Source organism: Sorex araneus, chromosome 5 (genome assembly GCF_027595985.1).
Source record: "Sorex araneus isolate mSorAra2 chromosome 5, mSorAra2.pri, whole genome shotgun sequence".
NCBI lineage: Eukaryota > Metazoa > Chordata > Mammalia > Eulipotyphla > Soricidae > Sorex > Sorex araneus.
Genome location: NC_073306.1, coordinates 11,682,979 through 11,705,307, shown reverse-complemented (window position 1 = coordinate 11,705,307; position 22,329 = coordinate 11,682,979). Strand labels below are relative to the sequence as shown.

The following is a 22,329-nucleotide window of genomic DNA, read 5'->3' as shown; positions in this document are numbered from 1 at the left end:
TTCCAGATTGTTTTCTAAAAGGCACACGCGCCCAGAATACATTTCCCCTCTTGGGCCGGCAGCTGCCGCTGCTGTGAGGCATGGGGGGAGGGGAGGTCCCTTCCAGTCACTTGGGCCAGCGAGTGTGTGAGCAGAAGGTAGAGAGACTCTTCTGGTGACCCCTAGTCCTCCTGGTGGTCCCAAGTCCCCTGTGGTCGCAGGTCCCTCATCTGACCGTAGGCAGGGGCTGGATCCAGACTCATTTCCAAGGGATTCTCTCCTTTTTTTTAATTTGTTTTTTATTTTATTTTATTTTATTTTATTGATTCACCGTGAGATACGGTTAGAAGCTTTCATGACTGAGTTACAATCACACCCATCAATCAAACACCCACCCCTCCACCAGTGCACATTCCCCACCACCAGTCTCCCCGGTATACCCCCCCCCTCTCCCACCCTCCCACTGCCTCCATGGCAGACAATATTCTAGGGGATTCTCCTTAATGTGACTGGGTTTCCAGTGCTGAGGTTAAGTCCATATTCAGGAACACCCGACAGCTGAGAAAGATCTCCCCGCGCGCTTCCCCCCACGCCAACACACACACATTGCTTGGTTCTTTGGGCCGCACCCAGAGATGCTCAGGGGTTAGTTACTCTTGGCTCTGCACTCTGGAATTACTCCTCATGGAGCTTTGGGGACCATATGAGATGTTGGGGGTTGAACCCAGGTCGGCTGTGTGCAAGGCAAGTGCCCTCGCCTCTGTACTATCTCTCCAGCCTCTGAAAAAGGGTTTTGTTGTTTGTTTGAAGTTCAAGGAAAACCACTGGCCTTCACGACATGCAGTTACTCGGGGAACGAATATTACCCTTTTTTTGGCTTTGTTTTTGGACCACATCCCGCAGTGCTCAGGGCTTACTCCTAGCTCAGCACTCGGGGGTCACTCCTGATGGAGTTTGGGGGACCCTACAAGGTGCCAGGGATTGAACCCGGGCCGGCTGCTTTCAAGGCAAAGGCCCTCCCCGCTCTGCTCCTCAGTCTGGCCCCTAAGTGTATCCTTGATCTTTGTCGTCAGTTTCAGATCCCAGATGTTCCCCAACTAAGAGCATGTGGGTTCATTTGTCCTCAGCCCCTCTGCTGCTGCTGCGTATTAAATTCCAGCCGAGCGGGAATTCCTTAGGGAAAATAAAAACAACCACTTGGGTTTTTTTTGTTGGGTTTTTTTTTTTTTTTTTTGCAGTGGAGGGAAGAGGGTGATTTCTCACTGTTTGCACCACGTAAGCTCCAGCTTGCTCGCAGCTGTGGTGTTTCCGCGTTGTTCCTGCACCACTTTCCCATTAAAGCATCACTCAGGGAACAGGGAAGATCTCTTTCAGGGCTCAAGCACATACCTTGGATACTTGAGCTTCAATTTCCAGTGCCCAGCACTGCGTGACAGGTGTGGGGACGGAGTGGAGGGGTGGAGGGGTGCGGATGTGGGGGTCCTCTGGTTGCTGCCACATTACTGCACCCAAGTCTCTTTGCTTCCCATTGCCAGGTTGAGGGTGTTTTTTTTTTTTCCCTTTCTTTTTGGGTCACACCCAGTGATGCTTAAGGGTTACTTCTGGCTCATGCACTCAGATATTACTCCTGGTGGTGCTCTGGGACCGTATGGGATGCTGGGAATCGAACCCAGGTTGGCCACGTGCAAGGCAAATGCCCTACCCGCTGTGCTCTCAACCCAGCCCCGCCAGGTTGAGTTTTGAACAGTGACGCTTCCTTGGCTGGATTTCACCAGGAACAGAGTCCAGCCCCACCCCCCCAGCCAACTACACCCTCAAACCACACACTTAATATGCCACCATTAGCCCTTAATGTAACTTAGCGTCCCGGATGCCTGTGTCTCTGTGAGAATTTCCTGTTCCTTGATCTTGTTTCCAATTTTATCACTATTTTTGGTGGGTGTTTTGTTTTGTTTTTAGCCACATGTGATGTGCTCAGGGCTTACTCCTGGTTGTGTAGTGGAGACAGTATTCAGTGCCAGGGACTGAACTCGGTCAGCCACATGCCAAACAAGTGCCTTACATCCTGTACTGTTGGTCCCGAACCTCACTTGTATCACTGGTCTTCCCGTTGATCTTCGACTTGCTGGAGCGGGCTTCAGTAACGTCTCCATTCATCCCTGTCGAGTGCTAGTAGAGTCCAATGATATCTGCTCGCTCCAGGAACAGGAAGAGCCTCAAATCACTCACTCAGGGTCTTGACGAAGAAGTCTGACCATCTCATTGGTGGGCGGCCACGCGGTCTTTTGATGTCCCGTGGAATCCAGTCGGTAACAGCTCTAGTCCAGCAGTCATCTCTGAATCGCATTACATGTCCGGCCCATCTGATTTTTGATGTCTTAGCAAACGAGACAGCGTCCCTGATTCTTGATCGTCGACGGAGGTCGGAACTCCGGATTCCGGTTCCGCACCTCTGTTTATTATTTTAAGTTTTTTTTTGGGGGGGGTGCTCCCAGCAGTGCTTGGAGGGCCACGCAGTGTCGGGGATCAGCCGGGCCTCCCATATGCATATGCAGAGCATGCACTCTGCTCGTGAGCAAGCAGGTACTATTACCATTACCTTGTTATTGTTGTTACTGTTCTTTTGCTTTTGGGGCCACTCCAGACGGTGCTCAGGACTTACCCCTGGCTCTGCACTCATGAATATATGCCTGGCAGTGCTCAGGGGACCACACCAGGTGCCAGGGATCAAACCTGGGTTGACTGCATGCAAGGCCAGCGCCCTACCCACTATTCTACCCCTCCTGCGCCATTACCGTTTTGCTTGTGTTGCGTTTATTTATTTGCAGGGGGGTTTGTGGAGCTGCACCCAGCAGGGCTTGGGGCTGCCTCCAGTTCTGTGCTCAAGGGGTTGCTCCTGGTGATGTTCAGAGGACCAGATGGTGCCTGGGATCAAAATAAGGTTGACCACATTCAAGGCGAACACCCACCCCCGTACTACCCCGGGCCCCATCGTCACGATCTCGTAACTGAGAAAACGAGGGCTCGGGCTGTTTGGTTGTGTGCGAGAGCTTGGCACAGTGAGCAAGTAAGTCCAGGATCTCATCTAGCTCAGCCGCCACTCCTGACCTTGACACCCTCCGGCTCCCGCCTATCACACTTAGCCAGTCTCTGATAGTGTGAAGTCGCCAGAGCTGTGTGGGCTCTTAAGCCTCTGGCCTTCCTCCTTAGTCCATCACCAGTGGACATTGACAGGGTGTCACATTCCCAGCGCTTGGCTAGACCCACGGAACATAAAACCAAGCAACGGCAGCCAGAGTGATCGTCCAGCCGGGCAGGGGCTGGAGCGATAGCACAGCGGGGAGGGCGTTTGCCTGTTTGCCTTGCACTCGGCTGACCCAGGTTTGATCCCCAACATCCCATATGACCCTCCAGCACCTCCAGGAATAATTCCTGAGTGCAGGACCAGGAGTAATCCCTAAGTATTGCCAGGTGTGACCTGGGCCCCTTGCCCCCTCCCCCCCAAAAAAAAACCATCATCAGGTTTTAGAGAGAATTGGATATGGAAGCCTGTCAATTTCTGGTACTGTCGAAAGCAAGAACAAATTCGCAGGCAAATTCAACAAATGGAAATAGAGAATCATCTGCCCAGGGCTGCCTGGTCCGGCTTACACACCATCATGACCTCTCTCGGAATCTCCCCTCCCCCGCGCCCCCCCCCCCCCGCCCGCTGCCACACACCTTTGTACCTTTATTTGGTTTATAGGGAAGGTACAGAGAAGTAAGATTCTTGGTCTCTGACCATCGTGTTTGCCAGAGAGAGAATCGAAAATCAGGCTGTTGGCAACATGATGATGCTCTGGGAAGACCCTTTGGTTAGGAGACCAGGAAGGGAAAGGGGACAAAAGGGGGCACAGCATGGAATTGAGCAGAATGACTCGAGTTGGTTAGGAGCGGGCAGGACTGGAGTTGTCGGGAGCGGTTTCTGTGGGAAGGTTGAGAAGCGCAGAGGCGGCAGCTGAGGCCCTGGAGGCTGGCAGGGGCCTGGGAGGAGCGTGTGGGTAGGGGGCAAGGTCCAGAGAGAGGGGCATCAGGTAGGTGGCTGATAAAGGAAGAGAAGAACGTGGAGGGACCTTTTTATGACAGACCGTGTTTGCCAAGCACCCACTTTGGCTGGTTAATCAGTTACTTCCCTTTTTTATTGTTATAAAAATGTTTGGTTTTCTTTTTTTTTTCTTTTTTTTTTTTTTCCTTCTCTGGGCCGGAGCCATAGTCCAGCAGGGACGTAGTTAAGATCCAGCAGAGTAGACAATGTAGTACCTGTGACATTTGCTCCATCTCAGCCTTGGCTGATTGCTGGTGGTCACCCCCGTGGACAGTCCTCCCGCCGAAAAGCCATTTTGATCATCTCAGAGAATTCTCTTGGTCTGTCCTGCCAAGAGGGGCCAGACAAGAACTGCCACGGCCCGAAGAGCTCTGTGGGGCTTTTGCACTGCAACAGGGTTTTTTGTTTTGTTTTTTGCTTTTTTTTGGGGGGGGGGTCACACCCAGCAATGCTCAGGGGTTACTCCTGGCTTTGCACTCAGGAATTACTCCTGGCGGTGCTTGGGGGACCATATGGGATGCCGGGGATCGAACCCAGGTCGGCTGCGTGCAAGACGAACGCCCTACCCGCTGTGCTATCGCTCTGGCCCCTGCAACAGGGTTTTGACCATCATTGCCACACTGTCTGGTCTTGGGCTAAGAAGGGCGTGAGTCCGTTGGAAGCCCGCCTCCTGCTGGGGGAGAAGGCAGCTGGGACGGAGAAGGAATCATGAAGTCAGTGATGGTTGGAGGGATCGCTCGGGACGGGAGATGTGCGCTGGAAGGAGACTAAGAGCCGAGCGTGATGGCCTCTCAGTATCCGTATTGCAAATGATGAGGCGCAAAGTAGAGCGAGAGTAAGAAGGAAGGTGCCTGCCGTAGAGGCAGGAGGCGGGGTAGGTAGGGTGTAGGGGGTGGCAGGAGGGACACTGGGGGACACGGGGGGTAGAAAATGTACACTGGTAGAAGAATGGGTGTTTGATCATTGTATGACTGAAATTCAATCAGGAAAGCTTTGGAGCTGTTTCTCACAGTGATTCAAAAAAAAAAAATTATTTTTAAGAATTTATAAAAAAAGAAGTGTGTAAGCTGGAGTGATAGTTGAGCGGAAGGACTTTGTACATGGCTGACCCAGGTTCGATTCCCACTGCCAGAAGTGATACCTGAGTGCAGAGCAGGAAACCTCTGAGCACTGCTAGGTTTGACCCAGCAAAGCATGTGAGTGACTTGCTCCATGCAGATGTGGGCAAGTTGCTTCTGTGGGGAGGCGGTAAGACCAGGGAGGGACAGTGCACTGTGGCCCCGGAGACAGGCGTCTGCCGGCATACTCTCTCTGTCTCTCCGGCTGTGGCTCGGGGACAGCCGTGTTCTCTGCAGACAGCTGGGAGCCAGTCCAAAGGCGGAGCAGCCCCTTGAGTGAAACGGCTGAGTCCTGGCACTCTGGTTGACAATCCTGATTAACTTCCGGGTGGTGAAACCCGAAAGTCTCTGAACATCTAGCCACCTCATCCTCTGGCTGTGGGACCCAGCAACGTCCTAAAGATCCCCACCCTGAGGTTATAAAGTTGATTCCATTGAAGACATCGCACACGTGGTAAAATGCGATCAGTAAAGTTCATGGGACCAATGGGTGGAGTTTTGATTGGTGGGGGAAGGGTTTTGAGCCACGCCCAGCGATGCACAGGGCTTACTCCTGGCTCTGCACTCAGGAATCACTCTTGGTGGTGCTCAGGGGACCATGTGGGATGCTGGAGATCAAACCTAGGTTGGCCACATGCAACGCAAACACCTTACCTGCTATGTACCAAATCTCTGGTCCCAGATTTTAATTTTTTTTTTCTTTTTGGGTCACACACACCCGGCAATGCACAGGGGTTACTCCTGGCTTTGAACTCAGGAATTACTCCTGGCAGTGCTCAGGGGACCCTATGGGATGCTGGGTATTGAACCTGGATTGGCCGCGTGCAAGGCAAACGCCCTACCCGCTGTGCTATTGCTCCGGCCCGATTTTGATTTCTAAAGAGTGTTTCTTTCAATATAAATGGGAGTCTTTACCCACGTGAATAGAATTTCATTAAAGGCACTTATCATCTGAGGTACTGATTTTAATATAAATTTCAGTCAATGTCAGATAGAATTTATCTGGGGGGATTCTTTGAAGTCTTATGAATCTGCTCAGTATTTTAAAGTCCTGAGTAGGGGCTAGAGAGATAGTGGTTAAGGCACTTGTACAGTGATTAAGGCACTTGTCTTGCAGGCAACCTATCCAAGTTCGATCCCCAGCATCCCATATGGTCCCCTGAGCCTTGCCAGGAGTAATCTCTGAGGACAGAACCAGGAGTAAGCTCTGGGTATAGCCAGGGTAAATCCAAAGAAGTTTCTTTTCAAAACAAAAGAAAAGCCTAAGAAGGCTACTTGGAAGTTCATGATTTTCTTGTTACTTTTGGATACAATTTTCTTTTGAAAATACCTAGTGACTGTATAACCAGTGATGTATGATAGAATCTGCAGGATCTAAAAGAATCGGAGCGCTTTCTTTCAGCTTGCTGTTTGCTTAGGCATGTGAGCTGTTGACTAAACTAGCAATGATTGATCAGCTAGCATCAGAGTAACGGTATTGTTCTAGCCCTGGTACTAGTATTTGCCGTGCCACTGGACATCCAAAGACCTTGGATTTATTTACATTACAAGCTGAAAGGTGCCGGCCCCCTCATGTGCCTTGAAAGGAAGTTGGGTAGATGATTTATCATTTTTTTGACATCACTGGGGAAAAAAAAATGTTTGGCTCTGTGTATTTGTTAGAGGGGACAGGACACCCCTAGCAGTGCTAAGCAATGCCAGGAATCAAACCCAAGGACTCACACATAAGGAATCACACTTGCTCTGTCACATCCCTAGTTGGGAAAAGTTTTATTCGTGCATGTTTTAAATAAGAAAAAAGGAGGCTGTGGGGATGGACATCTATGTCAATGGTAGGGTAGATGCCCCCAACATACGAAGTGCTGGTTTATATCCCTGGTAACAACACACACACACACACACACACACACACACACACACACATACACGCACAATAAAAGAAATCAGAAGCTTTTTAAATAAAAAGAAAATGGAGACTGTCAAGTCTTGTCTCAGTAGGATTTTGTATGTAGTACCTGAATCAGATTCATCAGAGAACAAGGTGACTGGGAATTAGTAACTTCTCTGTTCCCTTCAACTTGAACTTGGTTTGTTAAAACCTGCATCTGTTGCTTTTTCTCATATTCCACAGGGTCAGTTTGAAATGTATTTATTTCAAATACAAGTCCAATTAATTCACTCGTTTATGTCCTGTACTACTTCACCTCCAGTTATCAACTGTGATTGGGGCGGGGGTGATTGGGATGAAGCAATTGCCAGATGACAGTCGCTGATGCCTTTCTGTTGTTTCAGATTCGATGGGAATTTTAATACCAACGTGTCTAGAACCATTAGTTGTGACCGACTTTCCACTACTGTGAATAGCCGGGCCTTCAACCCAGGACGAGACTTAAATTCAGGTCAGTAATCTCTTGGTTTTAGAAAGGTGACCTCTGTTCTGACATGCTCAAGGTTAAGGAGGGTGTTGTTTAAAGAGTTTCCTGCAATGGTGGAAAGGAACCTTCGCGTGCTTAAATTGGGATACATCTTGCTGGAAGTTGATACTCAGAAGAGAGAGAAGAAAACGAAGCAACACATGCTGAGCTTTTTATTTTTTTATATTTATCCCCTGACAGTTTTTGTCGAGCTCCCATTTTCTTATTTGTTAGGGCCTTTGCATTTGTTATTTCAGAGACCATTTGCTTAGCTATTAGGAGTAGGGGGTGAATTTCATATGTGTTCCTCTTGATAATTTTTGTTCAGGGGCTGGAGTGGTAGTACGAAGGGTAGGGCATTTGCCTTGCACACAGCCAACCCGGGTTCAATCCCTGGCATCCCATATAGTCGCCAGAGCACCGCCTGGAGTGATTCCTGAGTGTAGACCAGGACTAAGTCCTAAGCATTACTGACTGAAGCCCCAAAACCAAAAAAAAAAAAAAGAAAACGAAAACGAAAAAAACATGTAATATTATATTTGTTTTTGTCTGGGTCTTTAGTTAAAGTACAACAAGGGAGCTTTTCTACTAATAAATCATGCCCTGATGTGGTATGTTGCCATTGGCCTTCCTGGGTATAGCAGCATCCCTAACTCCCAAGGTCACCGTGTGGGGTCTTCAGCTCCGAAGGGACAGTATCCCTCTGTTTTCTTGCCAGGAGTCACGTCCAGGTTCTTCTCCCTTTTCTTTTTTTTTTTTTTTCAGCTTTTTGGGTCACACTCGGCGATGCACAGGGGTCACTCCTGGCTCTGCACTCAGGAATTATTCCTGGCGGTGCTCAGGGGACCATACGGGATACTGGGAATCGAACCCCGGTCGGCCGCGTGCAAGGCAAACGCCCTACCCGCTGTGCTATCGCTCCAGCCCCTCCTCACCCTTTTCACCCAGTTATGTACACATTTGATTGAGAGAGCTCAAAAGCGAAAGTCATTGACCTTTTTGATTTAGAAATCATGTTACTAGCCTCACCCCTTCGAAGGGAGCCTCTGAGACTTTTGTAGTTCCAGGACTTTCTGGTTGGCGGGAGGGCTGAAAGAGCCGATCCTCGCCCCGGAAGAATGCAGTTTCCCAAATTCCGTTCTCCTGCAGACACGTAAAACCCAAGTGTGAAGCCAGAGGGTCAGACTGCTGACTCCCAGCCCTCTCCCGCCCCCTCACGGGGGACGCCCGCAGACTTCGGGGACTGTGGACAGAAGCAAGGGCGTTTTACGAGGTCTGGGAAGAAAGAAGCAGAAGCAGGTGTTATTGAGGGTTAATAAAACTATGACTGCCAGCTAGCGGGTTTCAGCCAAATCAGCCAGGCACATACTGTCTAGACCAATATTTAATAGATTCAGTCATTTTTTTTTAAAGTTGGGGTGAGAAACGTGAGGGCTTATGAAGCGGGTAGGGTTGACTCCTGAAAAGGGAAGTTGGGTGAAAATATTTTTTCATTAAAAATGACTGAAAAGAGAAGGGCCTGGAATGGGCAGAGAAAGTGAATTATGGAAGATTCCTTCCCTGGCCCCAGACACAGAGCTGGAAAGCAGAACCGGCATCTCCTGGTTCCCAAGTGTAATATTTACCAACTTGCTCTCAAGTATGCTCAGTAACACGAGAGCCCGTGCGGTGGCTGAAACAACAAGCCTTCCACAAGGTTCACATTTAACTGTGTCCCAGACCCTGGCAGTGCCATCCGACATTGTGGGCTAGTTAAAATGTGCTGTAATGCATGTTCACTTTGTGGGCTGCCTTTAAAATAATATTTAGGACTGGCACCTTGGCTGGAGCTGCTCTACAGGGGTGTGTGTGAGGCCTCAGGTACTGCTGACCCTGTCGCTTCCCTGCCGCCACCCGGTCCCCCAAACATCTCGGGGGGCTGCCCTGAAGAACCCCAAGCACCATCAGTGTGGCCGGGGGCAGGGGTGGAGTTTAATGCCATGTAGTGTCATTTGGGAGAGCGTCACTTCACTTGTATCACTGGTCATCCCATTGATCTTCGATTTGTTCGAGCGGGCGCCAGTAACATTTGGGAGAGTAGAGAGATCATTTGTATGGAGCTGGATGTTTCTCTGATTAGTCTTGCTTCTTTATTGCTGTTGTTTCTCTGGTTGATTTGTCTTGGGGCCACACCCAGCGATGCTCAGGGGTTACTCCTGTCTCTGTGCTGAGGGTGGTACTGGGGGAGAGCATATGGGCTGCTGGGGGAATGAGCCCAGGTTGGCTGCATGCAAGGCAGGTGCCGTACTTGCTGCACACAACTATTAAATTTATTTAATTTGAATTAAATAGTTATTTAATGACATGTTTTTATTATAATTATTAATTTTACATTTTAAAATATATTAATTTTTAATCTTTCCTGCCCTCAGATTAGTCTTTTTTTTTTCTTTTCTTTAACCTTTTATCTGGGGGCTGGAGCGATAGCACAGCAGTTGGGCGTTCGCCTTTCATGCGGCCGACCCGAGTTTGATTCCTCCGCCCCTCTCAGAGAGCCCGGCAAGCTACCGAGAGTATCGAGCCCACGCAGCAGAGCCTGGCAAGCTACCCGTGCGTACTGGATATGCCAAAAACAGTAACAATAAGTCTCTCAATGAGAGACGTTACTGGTGCCCGCGCGAACAAATCGATGAGCAACGGGATGACAGTGACAGTGAACCTTTTATCTGGGAGCATTGAGTGTACTTTGTGGTTCCAGTTGAGTCACCAAGAATTTCTTCGGGGGTTGTGTGTCAATGAAGTTTCGTATTGCAGCTGGAGTGAAGAGTCTTGTTCGGATGCCTCTTGCCTTCAGTGTGTTGGACAGGTGTAAGCATTCCCGTTTAGGCTGAGGTCTCTGTGGTGGGATTGGTGTGGGGAAATTGTATACCTGACACTTGGCTGTGAATCACTTTGTAAATCTTGGTGCCTCAGTAAGAAAGGGAGAAAGAAGAAGGGAGGGAGGGTGAAGGAAGGGATCAAGGGATCCTCCTTTGGGGGATTAGAGAGCTCGTTTGCCTTTGGGGGTCTTTCCAAGGCTTTTGTTGTTGCCCATGAGTGCAGAGGAATCCCTTCACTATGTGAACCAACCTGTTAGGGGCTGGGTGGCAGAAACAGGGGACAAGCAACGGTGCTAGTAGGGGCGGGGGCGGGGTGGGGGCGCCACACGGGTCTTCACCCAGGAAGTAGTACTTAAATCATGAGACTCTTTAAGACTCTGTGGCAGCCGCGGTAGAAAGAGAAGGTGCATTTCACTACCCCGTGGCCCCTGAAGTGGAAAGGATGTTGTCCAGGAATCTGAGGCATCAGCCTAGGAGGAGGAAAATGAAGAGATCCATCTCCTCGAAGCCACGGAAAGGGTTGTGAGGAGGCGGGGGAGACGGAGTCAGAACAGTGAAAGCTAAGATAAGCAGCCACTGGGTTTTGCAGCTTGTTAGTGAGCCCGGCAGGAAGCGTGTGGTGGGATCGTGGATGGAATGAGAGACTGATCCGAGTCAGATCAAGCCTGTTAGAATGGAGGAGAGGGCTAGAGACGATGGCAAGGGCTCAGGAGACCGCCCCGGGGCCTCCTGATCACAGAGCTGGGGAGTAGCCCCCAAACAACACCAAGTGTGACCTCGCCCTCTCTACCCCACCCTGCAAAAAAAGAACGAAGAAAGAAGTCAGTCACGATAAGCACATGAACCCAAAAGGTTTGCCCAGAGGAAGGCCACGTAGCGTCAAGAACATGGTTAAACTGAAAGAACTTAGAGCAAGATTAAGGCCAAAGGGGTGATCCTGTAGAGAGAAGCAAAGGACACGGGAACGAGAGGAGATGATTCTCATGTATCTTTCTCAGGAGGGAAGGAAGAGTGAGAGAGAGAGAGAGAGAGAGAGAGAGAGAGAGAGAGAGAGAGAGAGAGAGAGAGAGAGAGGGAGTATGTGTGTGTGAGAGACAGAGAGACAGAGAGTATATGTGTGTGACAGAGAGACTATGTGTGTATGACACAGAGTACATGTGTGTGAGAAAGAATGTGAGAGTGTGTGTGAATGAGAGACTGTGTATGTGTGTGTGAGAGTACATGTGTGCATGAGAATGTATGTGAGAGAGTGTGAGTATGTGCATGAGAGAGCATGAGTGTGTGTGTGAGAGAGAATGTGTGTGTGAAAGAGAGAATGTGTGAGAGAGAATGTGTGTGAGAAAGAGAGAAAATGTGTGTGTGAATACATGTGTGTATGAGTGTGTGTGAGAGAGTGTGTATGTGAGTGTGTGCATGAGAGAGCGTGAGTATGTGTGAGAGAGAATGTGTGTGAGAAAGAGAGAATGTGTGTGTGAGTGTGTGTGTGAGAGAGCGTGCGTGTATGTGTGAGTGTGTGTGAGAGAGAGAGTGCGTGTATGTGTGTGAGAGAGAGAGAGAGTGTGTGTGTGTGTGTGTGTGTGTGAGAGAGAGAGAGAGAGAGAGAGAGAGAGAGAGAGAGAGAGGTGGTATCCAGAACTTGGAGATGTTCCTTTCTTAGTGACTCGGAGGACTGGGGGGCCAGACCCTAGGTGAGCGGCGAGCCGTCTTTCCACAGGCATCAAGACTGACTGCGTCGTCTTAGGTGGCAGCATTTCCTCGTCTATACGAGAATTGAGTTTTGTTTCCTTCTCTTTGCCTCCCTTTGTCATCGTGGGCGCAGTGGCTGGTTGCGGGTCTCCCGTTGTTTAGGCTGTGGTGCTCACACACTGGCCTTACGTCTTGTTGCTTCACTCCGAGTCACGCTCTTAGTTGAGGCGCATGGACGCAGGCGTATCACACCTCCCTCCCAACCTTTTTTGTTTTGTTTCCATTTTGTTTGGGAACCACGCCTCGCAGTGCTCACTCAGGATTTGGCTGTGTTCACTGTGTTCAGAACTCTCCTTGCCGTGCCGGAGGGCCCTGTGAGGTGCCTGGGATCGGACGGACCCTGGCTGGCCACATGCACCGCGAGGGTCCAACCTTGTCCTATCTTTCTGACCCCTGTCTCACCCCATTTTTTAGTGTTCACACCAACTGCGGTACTCCCAGAAATCACTTTCAACCCCATGGGTCCCAGAGAGCAGAGCGGCCCGCATGGCTCTGGGCGCCCGTGAGGGACCGGGGACTTGAACTTGGGGCCGTGCATTTGCAAGGTGGACACCCCATCCCTGCACTAGCCTTCCTGATCCATGGTTGATGCCTGGGAGTAGAAGTCAGCTGTGCACATAATCCTGATTCTTTAAAAAAAAAAAAATGCCGTTTTCTTGCCGTCTTGAGAAAGGGAAAGATAGTGTGCAAAATTTGAGATGTAGCTCAGAAGAGAACCACAAAGACTGCTATTAAGGGGGAAGAGAGAAAGAGAGGGAGGAAGGAGTGGGGGAGAGAGGGGGGAGAGAGGGATAGAGAGAGAGAGAGAGAGAGCGCGCAGGTCTTGAAATGTGCAGTCTCTGAGAGAGTGAGAGAGAGACAGAGAGACAGAGACACGGAGAGCGCGCAGGTCTTGAAATGTGCAGCCTCTGAGACCGAATCTCGAGAGCGGCATCGCCCCTAACCAGCGTCGTTTCCGGCACAGTTGCCCCTGCAGGATTTACCAGCAGCTTTGGGCCCCGGCGCTTCGGAAAGTTGACTCACTTTGTGTTTGAAGTTTTGTGACATCCCAGCAGGCAGTGGCTGCACCCCAAAGTCCACATTCCCGAGCAATCTGAGCAATTGTTTGTAAGATGAGATGAATGATGGAGGGGGGAAGGGTGACCTCAGACGCCCCCGAGGCCCCCAGCCCGGGCCCTTCTCACAGCGGAATGGACGCACCTCCTGGGCTATCGCATGTCCCATATGTGCCTCCGTAAGCTGCTGGGCCGTCGGCGCGCCCCGACTGTGTATGATCCACCCGTGGGCCCCTCATGGATAACACAGCTCAGATGGCCTGGCGGCCTCGCTGCAGGCAGACCCCCATCAGTCGTCAGCGATTCCCAACCTCATCGCTCCCGAGCTGGGTCACGGGTCCGACCAACACACACGTGGAGGCTTTTTCTGGGCGCCACCTCTGCCAGGTCTCGCCCTTCTAACTGGGCTTCGTGAGCCCGAGTCCGGTCAGATGAGTCACGTTCGACGGGGCCCGTGTTCTCGGATGGTGCTGGTCATGTTTTGGCTCGGTTCTTTCCTGCTTTTACCCCAAGCATCTCATTCTTTCTCTCTCTCTCTATCTCTGTCTCTGTCTCTCTCTCTCTCTTTTTTTTCCTTTTTCAAATTCCCCCGCTGAGCTATTTTCTTGTGCGTAACCTGCTCCCTCGAGAGAGTTTATTTGAAGAGGCCAAGGAAAGTTGCCTCTTGCTCTCTGGAGTTCTGCAGCGGAGGTGAGGAGAGAGAGGGGGAGTTCAGTCTTTCTCACAGAAGGAAACTGCCTGGACTGAATGGTGTTTGATTCTTTTTTTTTTTTTTTAAGAGCATTTGAAGTCGCAAACTTCCATCTTGTCAGTGTTGCACTCTTTATGGAGACGCAAGATTCACGGGGTGGCGGGGCGCCCAGGAGTCGCAGGCACCAAGGCCCGTACTGCGGGAGGTGGCGGGGGGGGGGGTGGGGGGGGCGCTGGCTTCATCACTTCCTTCTGAGAGCAGCAGGGATTGGCTCTTGCAGTTGGTTTTCCTTTTCTTGTTAGAATGTTGTGCGGGGCTGGAGCGATAGCACAGCGGGCGTTTGCCTTGCACGCGGTCGACCTGGGTTCTATTCCCAGCATCCCATATGGGCCCCCGAGCACCGCCAGAAGTAATTCCTGAGTGCAGAGCCAGGAGTAACCCCTGTGCATCGCCAGGTGTGACCCAAAAAGAAAAAAAAAAAAAAGATGTGGTGGCTAGGGGGCCGGAGCAATGGTACAGCGGGGAGGGTGCTTACCTTGCACAGGGCCGACCCGGGTTTGATTCCCCGGCATCCCATAGGGTTCCTGGAGCCTGCCAGGAGTGATCCCTGCGCTCAGAGCCAGGGAGTAAGCCCTGAGCAGTGCTGGATGTGACCCACCCTCCACTCCAGCCCCCCCCCCAAATAAATAAATAGATGATGTGATTATAGCATGTAACACTGTTCAGTGAGACATCTAGATTCCTTGGGGGAAGGGGCTCCAAAGAGAGGCCCAGAAGGTCTCGAGGCCCCACTGGTGTTTTCTATCAGCTGGTCTTTGAATCAGTGCCTGGGACTAAGTGCTGGGGAGACCAGGGCCACCCGGATGGTGCTCGGGGACCCTGTGCCACCAGGCATCAAGGCTGGGCTGCTCAGCATGTGCCCTAACCACCTCTCTCCTGGCCCTGACATCTAGCCCCTTGAGTCATGTCCCTAAGTTTATCCTTCACGAATCACGAATCATGAAATCCCATTAATCATCGATTTCTCGGGCGGGCTCAGTAACCTCTCCATTCATCCTTTCCCTGAGATCTTAGAAGTCTCTCTCGACTCAGGCCACTTGTCACAGGGGTGAGTGATCTTCAGTATTCCCAGGAGGGCTTTCTCCAGCCATGCTCGTTCTTTGTTGTTGGATTTGGGACCTTGTCTGACTGTGCTCCAGGGAACCTGTGCCACCCACCGGGTGCCAGGGCTGGAGCCCAGCGCTCTCTCGTGCACTCCAACCCCTTGTGCTGTCTCCCTACCCCGAGTGTGCCCATTCTTTGGCCCCTGACCCAGACACGGTGAATCAGAACATTGACTTGGCAATGCCCAAGATACCTGAGGTCCCGAGAGACAATTGTGATCCACCAAGCTTGGGACTGCGTCTTTCTTCATCCTCTTTCACTCTGTCCATGGGTGTTTGGCGATCAGCTGGGCCTTTGGTCCTGCAGGAGCGGTCTTAACGGGGATTTTAGAGCGGCAGATTTGGTACTGATTTGGGATTGCCCCAAAAGTTTATTCTGGAGTCTCTGAGCCTAGGATTAGTTGTCCCAAGTAAATCAAGGAAAGAATGGATTGATGATGCTTGCATTATCCAGTTAGCCCAGAAAGAATATGAAGAGCTAGGAGTTTGGAGCCCAGTCCGAGCTCTGAGGAGTGGGGTAGCTAGCCCTCCACCCTTGATATGACTTTGGCAGTGGACATGGTGGACGACAGGGCCTGGATCCCATCCAAGCCTCAGGACTCAAGTGACCCTTCTCTTTGGGGCCCCAAAGACCTGTACTGAAACAGAAGTGATAAAAGTCTCTTGGATTTTCCTCCACATTTTGGTTCCTGCAGTCCAGTATGCGCTTGAGCAAATTAATCCCTACGTGCCTTGGTTTCCTGAATAACACATCAAGCCTCCTTCTTAGGGGAGGATTGTTGGGTTTATAAATGGCTCGGGAAAGTGCCCGGTGGGGTGCTGAGTGTGCTTTCTGCTTGGGGAAAGTGTCCCAGTAGAACTGTGGCTGCCCGAGAAATATATCCCCCTCCCCCACCCCCACTCCCCAGAGTTCCTGGTCAAATGATACTCAGGCTGAGGAATGGGAGTTGGAGAGTCGTGACAGGACATAGCAATCTGAAAAGTTCTTGGCATCCTAGTTTCTTTCCTTCTCCTCCAAAATGATTGCTATGGCCCAGACGAGTGCAGGGAATTCCTGTGTAGGTGGTAGTGGGTTGGGGGAAGCGTCTGTGTGTGTGTGTGTGTGTGTGTGTGTGTGTGTCTGTGTGTGTGTGTGTGTGTCTGTGTGTTGGCATGCCTGCAGCTCTAGGCCTTTCTGTCTGGCGATCTGTAGGCGGAAGACAAGTCTGTGTGCCTCTCTGATTCTCTTGGTCCTGACATCAGAAAGACCGCGCAGTTCCTTGGGTGGAGGCGGCCCGCTCTCTGTTACGGAACATTTTCTCTCTGCTTCCCCTGCCCTGGTTAAGAAAAACAAAAGCCACGGCCCAACTCCAGGCAGTCTGTCATCCGTCTCTCCACCTGGCGGTTTGAGCATCCAGAGGGCCAGCCTGGCACCGGGCAGCTCCATGGGTGTGTTGAGACCCAGCGGGCAATGGGACAGGACCCCATCAGATGCAGATAGTGGAGCCGGGAGGAAGATTCCGGTGTGTGTGTGGGGGGGGGGGGGGGGATGTGCTCAGAATCTAGAGCCCATGTGAGCAAATCCCGCCCGAGACGCAGCCGCCAGGAAGAACGGCTGGAAAGGGTCAAGGCGTTGTGTCAGCGGCTTCTCGGACAGCACCGTGTGAGTGGTGGGTAGAGAAGGGTCAGCCAGCGGGTGCTGCACAATTGTCTGTCTTGGAGTTCACAGAGGACGTGTCAGCGAGAAAGCGGAGGGTTTGTTGCAAGCCTCACACGCAAGACACCGGAAGGGAGAGTTAGTTGTGAGGACCCCAGAGCCGTTCTCGTTGCTTCTCCTACAAGCCAGCATTGCGTGTTCGCCCTCTGCCTGCTGGCCAGGGCCTTCCCAGACCATAAGGAAAGAGGTTGCACTTCCTGCACCCACCCCCCTTTCATTTATCCTAATCGCTGGATTGGAGTCCACTGGGACATGACCCTTTCTAGTTGTGAAGATAAACACTTCCTCCCCGCTGACCTTCCTTCCTGGCCCTCTTCCCGTTTTTCTCTCTTGGGTTCTTGGGAGGTTTTTTTGGAGGGGGGGTAGGGGTTGTATTGGGGTCACACCCAGCAATGTTCAGGGGTTTCTCTTCGCTCTGTACTCAGGGATCACTCCTGGCAGGCTCAGGGGACCACATGGGATTCTGGGAACCAAACCTGGTTGGCTCTCTGGAAGTCAAGCACCCTACCCACTCAACTATTTCTCCGACCCCTCTTTTTTTTTCTTTCTGGGTCACACCCGGCAATGCACAGGGGTTACTCCTGGTTCTGCACTCAGGAATTACTCCTGGCGGTGCTCGGGGGACCATGTGGGATGCTGAGAATCGAACCCGGGTTGGCCGTGTGCAAGGCAAATGCCCTACTCGCTGTGCTATCACTCCAACCCCTCTTTTGGTTTTTAAGGGTCTTCAGGAACTTTTGTGCAATCCATCACTTTCCAGATACAGGAAGTGTGTGGTCTCATGGACCACCAGGGTGACACACTCTGCCCGTAGTCCCTCTTGCTCTCAGAAAATCCTGCCTGCGGGCTTCTGAAAAGCCAGACCTGGCCAGATTCTAAGAACTGAGGCAAAGAACAGTCCTGGCTCCTGTCCTCAGGGGTTTGCAGCTACCCACATGCATGGGCGCGTGCATACACACACACACACACACACACACACACACACACATACACACACACACACACACACACACACACGCATACATAACACTTGCACCTCAAACTTCTGTGGCAGGCCAGCACTGGAATCGACATTTGCTATGCCGGGAAGTTGGGGTGCTTTGAGTGAGGGTCATTGGACACGGAGAAGGGTGCTCTGAGGAGAACCAGTTCCAGGCAAAATGCAAAGGCTGCAAAACGCACGGGGAAATGCACGGGGCTGGAGAGAAAGTACTGTGTGAGTAAGGTGCTTGCCCTACACATGCCCGGGTCCACGCGTCAGCACCGCCTGTGGTCCTCTGAGCATCGCCAGGTATGGCCCCCAACACAGAACAAAACAAAAAGTTATCCCAGGCTTGAGCGTCTCCTCCTCGTGCAAAGGCCTGAGTGCGGCCGCAAGCAGAAAGCACAGGCGGTGGGAAGTGGAGCTGGAGGAAGGATGGGCCCAGCGCTGGGCTCGGTGGCCGTCCACTGATGCTTGGGACTGGCCAGCGGGAACCCGGGAGAGTGTCAGGCAGAGCAAGGCCGGGGGCTTGGTTTCCGTCTGAGGAAGATGCCTTTGCGTGGTACAGAGAGAGCAAACCCAAGGTCAGAGCTTATCTGTCTCCACCCGCGGCTTCTCCCCAGTCCCTCTGACCTCTCAGTCGCCCTTCTTTGCTTTTTCGGGGGTCACACCTGGTGATGCACAGGGGTTACTCTGGTTTATGCACTCAGGAATTGGCGGTGCTCAGGGAACCATATGGGATGCTGGGAATCGAACCCGGGTCGGCCACGTGCAAGGCAAACACCCTACCCGCTGTGCTATCGCTCCAGCCTCCGGAGTCTTCCCTCCTAAAGCCAGAAGGAAAACCCAGATAAAGCCAGTGGTGCTAAAGAGCTTCCAAACCGTGGCATTCAGCGGACGGTGGGAGAACAAGACATCGAACACGCATCTCCAAGCCACTCACGGCGCACGTCTGATGCAGGGATTTGGCTGCATCCTGTGTCCATGGTACCAGAACTCCTTCTGGGTTCTCCCATCCGCTGCTTGGTGCAAACTCTTTCCCAAGAGCTGCCATTAGTGTGGACCAGAGCTCTGGGCTGTGACTTACGTCTGCGCTTTCTCACTTAAGGCAGTTTGTGGGGCCAGTGGTGAGCTCTGGACCATCTCCGGGTCCTTGGCCTGCCGGTCTGAGGGAGTTTTGTTCTGGGAAACAAAACTCTTTAGTTTTGTTTAGCCCGGACTCTTCTCTTCTTCGTGAGATCATTCCCTCATGTCAGCCGCCGTTCCCACTCTGGAATTTGCGTTGCATATTTATAAACTGCAGCAGCCGATTACTTGGAGCAACACCAACATGTTTTTGTGTTTATTCTTCCGCTTAAATACTCCGAGTGCGTTTTAATCTGTTGGCGGCTGGCTCATTCAGCACGCACGGGTTTAGTCGCATGGAGAGGCGCGCTAGTGGGGTTGGAGAGTTTTGTTTGGGGGTTCTCCCCAGCAGTGCTCCAGCCCTCCCCCCACCCCGGGTGGGGGGACCCCTATCCTCATTGGTATTCAGAGCACCCCCTGTGCAATCCTGTAACATTAGTGATGCAAACGAGGCGGCAGGAAGAGATGAAGTGCTGCTGAGGACGTTGGAGGATGTGGTACCTTCTGTGGGGGGTAAGGTGGGAAGGAGCCCCCCGTCTGTTGTCTGCTTTAGGGGGCTTGGTCTGTGCGTGGGGCACTGTGGGCGGGGCTCTGGTTCTTTTTTTTTTTTTTTTACTTTTTGGGTTACACCCAGCGATGCACAGGGGTTACTCCTGGCTCGTGCACTCAGAAATTACTCCTGGCAGTGCTCAGGGGACCCTATGGGATGCTGGAATTCGAACCTGGGTCGGCTGCGTGCATGGCATACACCCTCCCCGCTGTGCTATGGCTCCAGCCCCCGAGTGGGCGGGGCTCTGAATGGGAGGCAGGGGGCATCTGCAGAAACCCCAGGATTTCTGAGGTGCTCACCCTGCCCTTTAAAGTCCAGTGCCCCTTGAGCATCCCTGCCCAGCCCACCAGACGGCTTTTCCAGCTTGCCAGAGGAAGCCGTGGGTGTGCAGGCCCCCAGTCAGAGTGACGTGGGGGGCAGAATACCTAATGACGCGTGTGAGCAGGGGAAGCCCCCTCCTGTCGCCCCTGCAGGTGCTCCTTGATGGCCATGTCTGTGCTCCCCATAAAGATAGATTACTTCTGGGCTCCGGGGTCCCCATTACCGTCCTATCCATCACCCACCACGAATGCCCAGTAATGGGTGAAATTTCATCAGATCAGATGGTGGGGAGCTGTGGGCAGGAGGGTGGGAGGGGGGCATTGTCTGTCTAATATTTGCACGAGGTGGCCGGGAGCCACCAGAATGATCTTTTGTGGTGCGGCTCCCTGGACCAGGCTCTGCAGGAGCTCTGATTTATTTTTCAAACCAGCCGGCTCTCCCTGGCTTGCCTTTTCATGGTCTCCCGGCCGCCTGTTTATTGCTACAGATGTTGCCTTTCAATGAGGTCATGGGTGCCCCCCCCTTTACTGTTGGCTGGCAGCCAGCTGGGAGCAGGAGGGGTCTAAATAGGAGACCCAATACCCAGTTTAAAAAGAAAAAAGAGAAGAAGAATTTAACCTCAGCTGTATCACCGTGTTTAAAATTTTGGAATTCCTGGAGCACGTAGCCGCATTCCCGGCCGGCAACGTCTCCGAGTCTATGCCACTAGGTACCAAGACAAGGGTTTGAGGGCTGCAGGGTGAGATGCGACCATCCTCACACACTTCCCTCGAAGGAAACATCCCGCATCACTTTTAGAGGATTATTCATAACAAGCAAGGCAAAACAAATAATGTAGGTCCTGCTTTTGGAGCAGGCTTGAGGGGGGTGGGGGTCAGAATGGAAACATTCAGGATATGGCGGTGGGAAGGTGTCGTGGTGGTGGGGTTGGTGTTGGAATATTAAATGCAGTGAATTCTTGTGAGCAAGTTTATACAAATAAAATTAAAATTAGAAAATAAATAAAGAGGAGACTGAGGTTAAGACTTGGGATGCCCAGAAAGGTGAAGAGTAGGGAAGAGAGAGAGGCCAGAGAGAGAGAGAAAGAGAGAGACGGAGAGAGAGACAGAGACAGAGACAGAGAGACGAAGAGGGAGGGAGAGAAAGAGACAGAGAGGGAGAGAGAGAGACAGACAGAGAGGGAGAGAGAGACGGAGAGGGAGAGAGAGACAGAGACGGAGAGAGAGACAGAGACGGAGAGGGAGAGAGAGACAGACAGAGAGGGAGAGAGAGACAGAGACAGAGAGGGAGAGAGAGATGGAGAGGGAGAGAGACAGAAAGGGAGAGAGACGGGGAGGGAGAGAGAGAGACGGAGAGGGAGAGAGAGGGAGAGAGTGCACTCACCAGCCCTGGGCCCAGTAGAGTGGCCGGCATAGGACCACCCATAGCATCTCTGTGCCTGTTTCTTTGTCTGTAATTGGGGAATACGAGTCTTTTTTTTTTTTTAATTTTTTAATTGAATCACCGTGAGATAGTTACAAGCTTTCATGTTCGAGTTTCAGTCATACAGTGATAAAACACCCCTCCCTCCACCAGTGCACATTGTCCACCACCAATGTCCCCAGTACCCCCCCCCTTTCCCACCCTCCCCCTGCCTCCAGGGCAGACAATTTCCCCCATCCTCTCTCTGCTTTGGGGCATATGGTCTGCAATACAGATACGGAGAAGCTATCGCGTGTGGTCCTTCATCTTCTTTCAGCACACGTCACTCCACGGCAGTGATGGTTGGAGGAATCGTTTGGGATGGGAGATGGGTGGTACGAGCTTTTCACTCCTGGGGCTTGGGGGGCTAAACGGCAGGGGGAGCAGCTGCTGAAGACTCGGGCGCTGGAAACCAACGGGGAGGTTTCGGTTGCCGTTGACTTCTGCAAAGACATTCCTGTTGCCCCGAGTTCCCAGGGGCACCCCGCCGCCTCCACGCTGCCGTGCAGGGCTGGACGGCGTCGGCAGAGACCAGGGGGCCTGCAGAGTTAGACTCCTTCCCCCCTGGTCCTTTCCAGACTCATCCAGGCCCCTGGGCGAGGCTTTAGGAGGGCCCTGTGGTGGTGGTGGTGATGCTCAGGGGCTACTCCTGACTCAGTGCTCAGGGATTAATCCTGGCGGTGCTCAGAAGGCCATATGGCATGCTAGGGGCAGATGCCAGGTCTGCCGCGTGCGAGGCCAGCGCCCTCCGGGCCGTGCTCTCGCGTCTGTGGTGTGTGGGCTTAAACTGGGTACCGGTCAAATGCTCACCGATCCCGCGCTGAATTGCCTTCTCCTTCCTGAGCTCTGAGCAGCTCCTGGTGAGGCCTTCCTGGAGCCTTGGGGACAGCGTGGCAGAGAACAGAGACGTAGCAAACAAGGCCCGAACAACCCAGGTCAGACTCGAACCCCAGCCTGTCCGCCGTTAGCTGGTGACTCTCTGGGCTGCTTTCCAACCCAGAGTGTCTCAGGAGTATCTCACCCTGTGTCTGGGGAGTGTCGGGTGGGTACGGAGAGGTCGCCTGAGGGAAGCCTCTGTCCCCGGCT

The 22,329-nt window shown here is 52.1% G+C and overlaps 1 protein-coding gene across 1 annotated transcript in view; it reads left to right on the top strand.

Annotated features, from left to right (window-relative positions):
• The window catches only part of CACHD1 (cache domain containing 1), a 247,408-nt gene that overhangs the window by 153,388 nt on the left and 71,691 nt on the right, over positions 1 to 22,329 (top strand). The window contains exon 4 of the mRNA XM_055138282.1: positions 7,474 to 7,580. Within this exon, the coding sequence (XP_054994257.1) occupies positions 7,474 to 7,580 (107 nt within the window). The remainder of the gene's footprint in view (positions 1 to 7,473; positions 7,581 to 22,329) is intronic.